The sequence below is a fragment of the Lipotes vexillifer genome, unplaced genomic scaffold, assembly GCF_000442215.2.
Source record: "Lipotes vexillifer unplaced genomic scaffold, Lipotes_vexillifer_v1.1 scaffold4, whole genome shotgun sequence".
Taxonomy (NCBI): Eukaryota; Metazoa; Chordata; class Mammalia; order Artiodactyla; family Lipotidae; genus Lipotes; species Lipotes vexillifer.
Window position 1 is genome coordinate 4714159 of NW_006785876.1, and position 12123 is coordinate 4726281.

Consider the following 12123-nt stretch of genomic DNA (forward strand, 5'->3'; position numbering starts at 1 on the left):
GAGGAGGAGGAGGAGGAGGAGGAGGAGGCAGGGGCCCTGGGGGAGGCGCTGGGGCCACACAGTGGCTCCAGCAGTGAGGGCAGCGAGAGGAGCACGGACAGGAGCCAGGAGGGCGCCCCGTCCACGCTGCTGGCCGATGATCAGAAAGAGTCCAGGGGCCGAGCCTCCATGGCTGACGGGGACCTGGAGCCTGAGGAGGGCTCCAAAACGCTGGTGCTCGTCTCCCCTGGCGACATGAAGAAGTCGCCTGTCACTGCCGACCTGGCCCCCGACCCTGACCTGGGCACTCTGGCTGCCCTCACTCCTCAGCACGAACGGCCCCAGCCCACTGGCAGCCAGCTGGACGTCTCTGAGCCAGGCACCCTGTCCTCTGTCCTCAAGTCTGAGCCCAAGCCCCCCGGGACCGGGACAGGGCCGGGGGCTGGGGCAGTGACCATAGGGGCAGGGGGAGTGGCAGTCACCTCCTCGCCCTTCACCAAAGTCGAGAGGACCTTTGTGCACATTGCAGAGAAAACCCACCTTAATGTCATGTCTTCTGGTGGACAAGCCTCCCGGTCTGAGGAGCTCAGCGCTGGGGGGGAGCTGGGCCTGGAGGTGCCCTCTGATGGAAGGGCTGTGGAAGAGGGGGCCTCCGTGTACCTGGAGAACGGCATTGCCCTAGCAGGGCTGGTGAGCTGTGTCCTGTCCGCGCCCCCCGGGAGCAGCCCCTTGGAGGTGACCACAGACTCACTGCCCAATGGCCCAGCCCTTGCCGATGGGCCAGCCCCGGCGTCCCTGCTGGAGCCGGGTCCCGAGAAACTGGCCACCATCTCCCCCAGTCGCCATGCCATGCCAGGCCCTCGCCCCAGGAGCCGAATCCCTGTCCTGCTGTCTGAGGAGGACACAGGCTCGGAGCCCTCAGGCTCACTGTCGGCCAAAGAGCGGTGGGGCAAGAGGGCCCGACCACAGCAGGACCTGGCGCGGCTGGTGATGGAGAAGAGGCAGGGCCGCCTGCTGTTGCGCCTGGCCTCTGGGGCCTCATCCTCTTCCAGTGAGGAGCAGCGCCGTGCCTCTGAGACGCTCTCAGGCACAGGCTCCGAGGAGGACACGCCTGCCTCTGAGCCCGCGGTGTCCAGGAAAGCCGGGCGGGCAGCTGCCACCCGGAGCCGGATCCCCCGCCCCATCAGCATCCGCATGCCCACGCCTGCTGCAGCCCAGCAGCCCCCTGACAGACCCCAAGGCGCAGCCCCAGCATCTGACACAGCCATCACCAGCAGGTGAGAAACTGCTGCTAGTCCCAGGGCAGGCAGAGGGTGACTACAGAAGGCCTCCACCAGCAGACGCTTCCCTGGAGCCAAGGGCTATTGATAATTCAGGAAGGACCCTCAGCCACACCCCCTGTCCACCACCTCCCTAACTAAGTGTCTCTTCTGACTCAGGTCCCAGCCCTCTCACTGGGCTCAAGGGAGTGGCTGCAGTGAGTGTGTCTGGAGGGGTTCCAAGGAGGCCAGGCTTGGGAAAAGGTTGATGGGGGCCAGTGGGGTCCACACACAGCCTCTGGTGTGCCATGGGGCATTTGAGGCCAAAGGATAAAGGCCAGAATAGTTGGGAGAAAACATTATTCATGTTAATATAAACATGGGTATATAATAGAGTAGAATGTAAAATCCATGCGAATTTTAAAGATAAAACAGAGACATCAGAGAAAGCCTGGAGCAAGCTCTTTTGGTAGCAGCCGGGGAGTGTGTGGCCCTTAGAGGTCCCGTTCTGGAGGATGGGGCACCATGCCTCAGTTTATCCATCTGTGCCAAGGTCTCCTCAGTTTCATCCAGTTCTGAGGATGCAGGACTCTGGAGCTCAGTGCCCAGGGAGATTCTGAAAATGTCTTTTTGTTTCTTTGCCCTCCTCTTGTCTCTTGCCTTCTGCCCTCCGCACCTCCCGCAGGCTCCATCTGCAGAAGCCCCCAGGGACGGCCATTGCTGCTGACCTCCGTCCCAAACAGCCCCCCGGCCGTGGCCCGGGCCCAGGGCGAGCCCAAGCCCGCACCAGGCCCCCAGCCCCGCGCAGTCCTGGCCTCCCTGCCTCCTCCGCGCACCATTCCAGCGTCTCCCCCCGGAGCCGGTCCCTGTCCCGCAAAGAGAGCCCCTCTCCCTCGCACCAGGCCCGGCCGGGGGCCCCCCCACCCCGGGGCGCCCCGCAGGCCCGGGCCCAGCCTGAAGTCACCCCCTCCCCGGGGGCCACCAAGAAAGGACCCAGAGGGAAACTCCAGACTCAGCGCGCAACCAAAGGCCGGGCGGGGGTTGCGGAGGGTCGGGCTGGGGCCAGATAATGACGCGCGCGGCGCTCCGTGGCCCCTCACCCTCACCCCGGCCCCCCACCTGCAGCCGGCCACACTGGAACAGCTCCCAGCACAGCCTTACGCGCCTGACGCGCGCCACCCGCGGCCCCAGCTTCCTACCTGCACCCGCGAGGACGCGCGCCAGCACACGCCGCGCCCACCCGCCGGCCCTGCGGAAGGGGACGCGGCGCCGCGGGGGGAGTGTCCGCCTCCCCATCCTTCCCCGTTTCCGCCCCTCCCCCTGCTGCCCTTCAGGTGGGGCAGGCTCACCCTACGCCCCGGGGAAGGCTCAGCGACTCTTCACCAAGGACTCCACGACTGGGGACGCCCTGCTAACCACCAGGCCTCTGCTGCTCTCCAAGCCCCCCCAGGGAACTCTGCTTACACATCCTGCGGCGCCTTTCCCTTCTCCTGACCCTCTTCCAGCCAAAGCTACACGCCCCAATCCTTTCGGAAAGGCAGCCTCAAATTCCAGAAGTGGAGGCTCCAGCCTCCCACTAGGGGTTAATCTCACGTCTCCTGGGAGCTGTGGTGGTTGGAAATGGCTCTTCTCAGCTGCCAGACGGGGGTTGGGGAGGTGAGACCTAGGAGCCATTGGTCTACTGTGGTGTGAGGGGGCAGGTCTGACCTGCCCCAAAGTCAGTACCATCCTGGACACCCCTGTAGGAGGCAGTGGACAGGTGATGGGGGAAGGGTGCGCCCTTGCGCCTCTAGGGTGCAAAGGCCCCCTCCCCCTTAGTTTGTGTGGGACCTCAGTGGGAACCATCAAGTGTGTGTGGGCTGCCTTCCTGGGCAAGTGTTTCCCAATGGGAAGTTGGAGGGGGGCTTTAAAAAAGGTTTCACCCCTTCCCTTTGTCCCCGGATCTAGTGCTCAGGATCCCTCACCATCAGGAATTCCTTCTTGCCATCTAACCTCAATGTTGCCTACTGCGGTTTCAGCCAACTTCTCTCTCTCCTGAATTCAGTGGAGGTGGAGAATGGCTAGTTATCATCTTCTCTGCACTGGCCCTTTGGAGATTCAGGGACTCAGTTCTAGCTGGGTCACCCTCCCTGTCCTCCTGCCTGTGGGGAGTAGGCTGGATCAGACCATCATCTCCCCCAGTGGGAGAGAGAGCAGAAATAGGCAGACAGACAGCTGGCCCCTGGACCCAAGGCAGAAAGGCCCTTTTAACTTCCAGATGGTATGCTTGTGTGATAGGTCCAGCCCCAGTCCCCTCCGCCTCCAGCTCACCCTTCAGCCTGTCCCCTCTTGTCCTAATCCCAACCCATGCGGCTGAGCAGTCCCTGCAGCGGGTGAGGCCTCTGCTGCTCCATGAATGGATATGGGGCCTCCTCCTGGGTCTGGCTCCTGCATAGTTCATCCCAACTCATCATCAGCCTCAACTGCCTACATCTGGGCCAAGGGGCTGCAGAAGGGATGGCCAACCCTGCCTATCTGGGACAGGTCCCCTGCAGGCCTTCTCCATCCTCAGCACACACAGCCTCTGCCCCCTGGCCTGGCCCCTCTGTTCTTCCCTGGGTCATAGAGAGCAAGACAAGACAACGAAGGGAAGAGGAAGAAAGGTCCCAGCCTGCCCCAGTGATCTGGCAGCATCCAGCCACCATCACTCAGAAGGATGCCCATGAGGAAATTTGCCCCGAGAGAAGCCTGGTGGTGCCAGCTGAAGCCCCTGATGGAGAGTCGGCAGCTTGGGCAGCTGCTTCTATGCCAAGGTGGTGGTTTCTCTGCAGACCAGCCCAGGGGAGGACTCCAGGGTGGATGGCCTTCGAGATTCACCCTATGCTGACGCAGAAGCTCCCAGAACACTCAGGAAACCTCTCCGGACAGAGCCCTCTTTGTCAACCCGAGACCCTCCCAAGGCCTCTGCTGCCCTCTGGATCCAGCAGAGGGGGTGGAGGAAGGGCCACTCCCTCCCACCTAGAGCTTCTCCGAATGACAATCAGCTCGTGCCAGGTGGGGACCCGGGCATGACCCCTGGTGCCCAGGCCCTGGGCCTGCTCCTTGCCACCAACCGAACTGTGAATGTAGGGCCCTCAGCCTCACCCCTGCCCCAGGACCAACAACACCCTGGTTTGGTGTTGGGAGGGAAAAGGGGGCGGCCTGAGAGAGCCCCAGGCCCATCCCACCCTCTAGCTTCACCCAGCACTGGAGCTGGGCAGAGACACAAAACCCTGTCTGCCTTTGGGATTCCGGACCCCCCTAGGGCTCCCAACTGACCTCAGGCCTCTGCCTCATTGAAAGTCACTGAGGTGGGGGGAGGCGAGGAAAGGGCGAGTGTGCGAGGGGGCTGGGGACTGACTCTGCTCTTCTCCCTCAGAAGCATCCAGGGCAGAGGAAACCACACCTTCCAGTGCCCCCACCCCCAGCTGCAGCCTCTTCCCCCTTGGGCACCCATTCCCTGCCACCAAGCCTTCCCAGTCCTGAGCGCCTTCTCTATAAAAGAGTGTCACACCACCACCACCACGCCCCTCCAGCATTTCCTCATCACCACAGCCTGTGTCACTGGCTCGGATGCAGGTCTGCTCACCCCAAAACATGCCTCCCCTCCCCAGCCGCACTGTGCACGAAGAAGGTGCAGGCGAGGAGCCGGGCCCCGAACACGTGGGCTGCCCCCTTCCCAGCTCCTCGCAGGGGCCTGGCTTGCTCAGTCTTCTCAGCTCCGGGGACCAGCCCTGGTGGCCATGGGGTAGGGGGCAGAGAGGTGCCCTTACCCTCCCCCTGGGGAAGCCACTGAAGAATGTTTACATGCCAAAAAGAATGTAACACCCTCCCCCACCCCTCCTAGTCACTGCATGGCCTCTGCCCACCTTGCACCTGTCCACCCCTCACCCCCACCCCCTGGAAGCCCCTGTCATGATTAGATCGGGTCTCGGAAGGGAAGTAGCCATCACACCATTAAAAAGCCTGTGGACCTTTCTTTCTGTTGGCCTGGACTCTTTTTCATTGGGGAGAGAGGGCAAAGCCCAGGCCCTGGGGCTGGGGGTAGACAGGAGGGAAGAGAGCAGGTTGGTGGGAAAGTGGGGAGGGACTGTCATGGAGGCAGATTGTCTACAGAAAAGGATATGGAAGCTCAGGATGGATACTGGAAATTTGCTCAGGCTTCCACTGGTGGAAGGGGGTGGTCCTGCTGTCTCTGACAGCACAGCTCAGGCTCTCTTGGCTCCCCTGGCTCCCAGAGACTCTAAGTCTAGCTTTGTGCAGAGAGGGAGGGAGGAAGAATTTTCATTGCCCCCAAAATTAACAGACAAAAGTACAAGTGTTTGGAAAACCATAAAGTACAGCAGCTTACAGGCAAGGAAGGTAAATGGTCACTATTCTAACAAAACCTATGAAAATCACAAATGAACAGAGCCTCCACTCCTAGAAATGTATCCTATGGATATACTTGTAAACTTGCAAAATTATACGTGTCCCAAGTTATTCATGGCAGCATTCTTTGAACTCTGCAAAGCCTCATCTGCAATTCCGAAAGCCAAAAAGTTCTGAAACTTGGGAGTCTTCCCATTAGATTGGCATAAACTCATTTGGTAACAAAACCTGCCAAGACCGTTTATAGTCTTTATTAGTTCCATTTATCATACATGTTTGCAATGGAAATATTAATGTGTTTGATTGCACGGCGCTGCCTTAGATCCTACTAGGGTGTTTCATAATATATGGAATATGCACTGAATTGCCTTTCTAAATATAAATATATTCTGGATTCTAAAAGATTTTCAATGGTTTGGGTAAGAGACTGTAGACCTGTAAAAGCAAGTGCTCAGAAGCCATCTAAATGTCCGTTAATTGGGGCCTGTTAGTAGAACATGGCCACCCGTGTAACATCGTGGGGTACTGTGAAGCTCTACAATGAAGAGGTGGCTTTTTGTATACAGTAAAAGAACTGTGTGTGTAATGTCCAACTGTGTAGATGAGTTAGAGGCCTCTGGTTGCTTTGGGAGGCGAGCTGGGGGGAGGGAGGCAGCAGTATAGTGTACTTGCTGTACTTTTTGCATTTTGGACCCTGTTCACTATGTGTGAATCTTTCACCTAGGCAATACGTAAATAATTTCTGTCCCAGGGTAGGCTCCCAGCCCTGTCTGGGATCAGAGGGAGAAGGGCCCAGGCTTTGATGTCCTGCTCTCCCTCCGAGAAGACCACTCCACCACAGCTCTGACATTCCAGAACCCGTGTAACCATCTCCTGTTTCCCTCCGTGACTTCCTGGGCCCCCCTTTCTTTTGACGTGATGCAAGGGGGCTCTAGGGTCTGATTCACTAGCTTTCAGTGGGGCCCCCACGTGCTTTTACCTTCCTTCTTGTTCAAAAATGTCAAAAGCAGGTCATATTTGTAGTAAAAAGGCAAGTGCTAAAAGCATATAAAATAAAACGTGAAAGCCTCCCATCCACAAATGTGACCATCTACAGGTAACCCCTGTGAACCACTTGGTGTATACCATCTCAGACCTTCTTTTATGTTTATAATAATAGCACTCTCTCCATATATATTTCTTATAAATAGAGGAGCATATTATACCTACTATTCTGAAACATGATTTTTACACCGAGCAATGTCTTAAAATACAGATCTTCCTTGTTTTTAGTATATCATAGAGTTGTACAACCAATCATCACAATCAATTTTAGAACATTTCCATCACCTCAGAAAGAAACTCCATACCTATAGCAGTCACTCCCATTTCCCCGCAACCCCTCTAGCCCTAGGCAATCTACTTTCTGGCTCTATATAGATTTGCCTATTTTGGACATTTCATATCACTGGAATCACACCATATGTGGCTCTTTGTGACCGCCTTCTCTACACAGCATGTTTCCAAGGTTCATCATATTTAGTTTTTATCAGTGCTTCATTCCTTTTTAGGGCTGAATGATATTCTGTTGTATGGATAGACAACATTTTGTTTATCCATTCATCAACTGATGGACTTTGGGTTGCTCCTACCTTTTGGCTATTACGGATAATGCTGCTATGAACATTCATTTACGAGTGTTTGTGTGAGCATATGTTTTCATTTCTCTTGGGTATATATTCTAAGTATATAGGTAGAATATAGAAGTAGAATTGCTGGGTCATATGGTAACTCTATGTTTAATATGTTGAGGAATTACCAAACTTTTCCACAAGGGCTATACCATGTTACTTTCCCACCAGCAAAGTAGGAGGATCCTCGTGTTCTTTTTTTTTTTTTTTTTTAATTAATTAATTACTTTATTTATTTTGGGCTGTGTTGGGTCTTCGTTTCTGTGCGAGGGCTTTTCTCTAGTTGTGGCAAGCGGGGGCCACTCTTCATCATGGTGCGCGGGCCTCTCACTGTTGGGGCCTCTCTTGTTGCGGAGCACAGGCTCCAGACGCGCAGGCTCAGTAGTTGTGGCTCACGGGCCCAGTCGCTCCGCGGCATGTGGGATCTTCCCAGACCAGGGCTCGAACCCGTGTCCCCTGCATTAGCAGGCAGATTCTCAACCACTGCGCCACCAGGGAAGCCCCTCGTGTTCTTTTTAATGGCTACGTAATGGTCCATGGCATGAATGTCCTATCATCTATCTAACCATCTCCACATTGTGCTTTCATTAGAGTCTTTCCAGCTTCTCACTATTTCAAATAGTGCCAAAATCAACATCCTGGCTCCAATCTTTGCTTACGTCTAATTCTAGGAGAAATCCCCAGAATAATCAAGTAGATGAAAAATATCTTGTTCTATTTTTTAATTTCTTGTATTATTATGAATGAATGAAAGAATGCCAAGGACTATTCATTCATTGTTGTTTAGAATTCCTTCAATCATTCAACTAATTCTGAGCCCCACATGTACCAGAGGCTATGCCAGACATGGGACACCATCCAGAAACTGAGACAAGGCAGAGTGTGCCCTCTAGGAGGTGGCTGTAAATTACCTTTCACTTTGCACGAGGCTCTCTGTGCGCTGATACGTGAGGCTCAGGTAGGGCCTCCCAGGTCAGACTGCAAACTTGAAGGAAGGCCCTCCGATGAATATGACTCTTAGACTGAATTTTGAAGGAGAAACAGGAGTTGGGCACATAAAGGGCAGCGGGGGCAAGGTGTGGAGATGTGAGGACTACGTGTGGTTCAGTGTGGTGGTCACTGGTGTGATTCGGGGAGTAGAGAGAGGAGTGGGGGGGGGCAGGACCAAGCCTATGGCAGGGGGGGGCTATGCCAAGGAGGACAACTTTAGAGGGTTGCAGAGAACCCCTGCCCGCCCTCCTCCCCCAGGAGCCTGAGACCTGCGAGGCACACTCACTTCCCTCACAGCTTGGCTCCACAGGTGAGGACCTGCCCAGCCCCCCGCTGACCTTCTCTCCACTCCCTCAGAAAGATTATCTTTTCTGTTCTAGGGCCAAGAGAGCTCTGAGGACAGCAGCACCGAGAAAGGAGTGGCTTGAGCAAGGTTCCTCAATCAGGGGCTTGATAGGGGCCAAAAGGCCCAGGACACTGGAGGGGTCTTTGTTAGTAAAGAGAGGCCCTTGGGGGACACTCTGGGAAAAAAGAGACCAGAGTGGGAACATGGAGGGTATCATGTCTCTGATCGTCATACACTGGGGCCTGCTGAGATTTTCCCATTGTCTACTCAGGAGTCAAGGCCAGGATAAGAGCTGAGACCAAGCCAAGACTGAAGGGTGGTCAAGATGAACTTCTAAGTCCTCGGCCGCCGATGCAGGAGCCTAGTCTTGCCCATGGTGATATGCTGATGGGGCAGGAGAATCTGCATGGTCATTGGAATCTGGCCATTAGTCAGAGGGAAATATGAGACAAGCACATTTTCATCCGTTCCAGGTGGCATCTTCTGCATTCCTCTCCATCCCATGTACAATTAAGCCCAAAGAAGTGTAACATCACCCATTGCCACCACCATCAATTTTACCACAATCACCACCTCTATCTTCATTACCTACTTCTAACTCTATTACCCACCATTACCAGCACCCTTATCACTCAAATCACAGATACCCTTCTCCATCACCTGCAGTCACCACCACCATCACCATCACCACTACTAGGCTCTGATGACACGAGTAACAAGAGAGACAAAATTCTTGTTCTCCAGGAGCTTATATATCTTCAACATGACCACCACCACCATCTTCACCATCATCACCACCACCACTACCACCACCACCACCATCAGTGTCATCTACCACATAATCCTCATCACCACCACTGCCCTCATAACCACATCACTATTACCACTATCCCTAGCCCCATACCCTTCATCCCTATTCCAGTCACCATCATTTCTGCCATCAGTATGCCCACCTCCATCACTGGTATACCATCCATCCCATCACCATATTTCCCACTACAATGGATTCTGTCATTACCACCATCATCAATGTAGGAAATGATTACCTGGATTGTAGCAATGATTAATGGTCAGTGAAGCCCCAAGTAAGATAGGGAGGTCACTCAGTGGAGAGAGAGGAAAAAGAGTAAGAAACACTAAAGTGTAAGAAGTCTCTATTGCAGGCAGTCCCATATAGGGAATTGTTTACCCCAGGAACTTATTCTTTCCCAAACCCTCCAACAGTTCTAGTGTAATTTCAAGTAAGGAGTTGTTTTTCCCATGCACAAGGCTCCTTCTCATCTAGTCTGGTATAAATGAGGGTCTCCTTCTATCTTGGCCTCTGAGCCCAAGTTTGGATTCCCAGTAGGAGGGGCAGGGGGATGGTTAAAAATTTAACCAAAACCAGCTCTTGACTGGTGATTCAGAGCTGATCAGTACTCTGGTTAGACTCCTGGCATTTCCTACCTTGCTTGTCCTTGCTTTTCCAGCCTCCAAACATCATGGTCATTGTCACCACCATTCCTTGATGACATCAGAGAGGAGAGCTGCCATATGGGGTGGAGGCAGGGAATAAGATGAAGCTGGGGGTACAGTAGAAAGGGGCTTCATATTTATATCTGAGTTGCCTAGAAGCCAATGTAAAGAGGGAGAGGTGACTATTAGCTACGTTTAATGTTAAGGCGGGAGAGAACCCTCCACTGTGAAAACAAAGGTACCACAGCCAATGCCCAGGGTTGGCCTCACTGGCTGTTCTCTCTGGCTGTGGAAAAACCTCAGAGTATTCCCCTGTGGAGTCGCTGGAGGGACCATGGTGATGAGATGGCTGCAAAACTTACCTCTCAGTAACCGCAAACAGTTATGGTATTTTATATTTTTATAGAAATGATTACATAGTATCAAATGAGGGAGGAACCAACAATGTGGGGGTCGCACACGGGTGAGAGCAAGAGGGAAGGAGTTTCTCACTCTTGAGCTGGTCTCCAGAGTGGCTGGGGCACACGCACCAGGTGAATAGGAGGGAGGCCAGGGCTGCCTTCAGGACCGCACCCAGGGTACTGGAGGGAATGGGGCATGGTGGGGAGGGGTCAGAGACAGGCTTGGGGAGAGGAGTCGCATGGAGGGTCATATGGGCCAAGCTAGGGAGCTGGACTTTCACCCTCCAGAAGAGGGAGCTGGTGAGGGTTTTTTTTTTTTTACAGGCTCAGCGGCCATGGCTCACGGGCCCAGCCGTTCCGCGTCCGCGGCATGTGGGATCTTCCCCGACCGGGGCACGAACCCGTGTCCCCTGCATCGGCAGGCGGACTCTCAACCACTGTGCCACGAGGGAAGCCCTGTTTGTTTGCTTTTGATGTGGACCATTTAAAAAGTCTTTATTGAATTTGTTACAATATTGCTTCTGTTTTATGTTTTGGTTTTTTGGCCACGAGGCATGTGGTATCCTAGCTCCCTGACCAGGGATTGAACCCGCACCCCCTTCATTGCAAGGCGGAGTCTTAATCACTGGACCGCCAGGGAAGTACCATGGTGAAGGGCTTTAAACAGAGACATTACCCTGTCAGATCTGTGTTTTAAAATGTTCATTGTAGTGGGTGTGTTGAGAGGGGTGAGACTGGAGGCAGGGGGTGTTGTATCACTTATTTTAACCCTCTCGCCAGACTGTATGCTCACTGGGGGCAGGGACTGTGGCCGAGGCATCTTTGTACCTTACAGAATGCTGAGGTTGCACTAGAGACTCAATATCTTTTACTATTATCACCTTCTGTCAGCACCACCAAAGCACTGCCCTCACTCCCAAGCCTATTAGCATCACCATTAACACACACACCATGTCAACAATTTAGCTCTTTTCCCAGAGCTCTCTCAGTGAGCCCAGCCTAGGGCAGACTGGAACATCTCCAGCTCAGCAGCTTGGGTCAAAGGCCTGGGCAAGAGTCAGGGGTCCTGGTCCTCTCTCCAGCTCTGCTGCTGAGTCACTGTGTGAACCCAGCAAGCCGAGTTCCCAGCCTCCCAAACAGTTTTTCTTAACTCTTCAAAGTGGGGACTAGATTAAATAAGAGGTTTTCAAATATTTTTGTAGCTTAGGCTCTTTAGAAGCTTATTTGCCAACCTGGTGTTTGGAGAATCAGATCAGAATAAATCTGACATTGCTGGCTTTCCCTGTGCCTTCCGGCAGGGGGACATGAATGAGAACTGAGTGGGGAGTCAGACAAATTCTGAGTCTTAGGCATTCGTTGCAGGCAACTATGCCAGGACCTTGGCAAACCCTTTCCTTCCCTACCAGCCCCCCACCCCGCAGGCACCACGGGGTAATCTAGGAAGCTCCTGAAATAGGGGCAGAGGGCAGGCAGAAGGGACTGTGTATATGAGAAGAGCCCCTGAGTGAAGAAGGGGGAGGGTGATAGGTCTCAGACCCCCAGATCAGCCAGGCTGTCCAGTGTGGTTCCAGGTGTGTCTCAGGCCAGGGCATACGCTCCAGGTAGGGGTACAGGGAGGCCTTGTGGCTCAGCAG

General features: G+C 54.1%; 1 protein-coding gene across 1 annotated transcript in view; it reads left to right on the plus strand.

The window, feature by feature from the left end:
• TTBK1 (tau tubulin kinase 1) overlaps positions 1 to 2308 on the plus strand; it is a 36095-nt gene extending 33787 nt beyond the window's left edge. Inside the window, exons 14-15 of the mRNA XM_007458317.1 lie at positions 4 to 1256; positions 1924 to 2308. Coding sequence (XP_007458379.1) covers positions 4 to 1256; positions 1924 to 2308 — 1638 coding nt within the window. The remainder of the gene's footprint in view (positions 1 to 3; positions 1257 to 1923) is intronic.
• The last annotated feature ends 9815 nt before the right edge of the window (positions 2309 to 12123 follow it).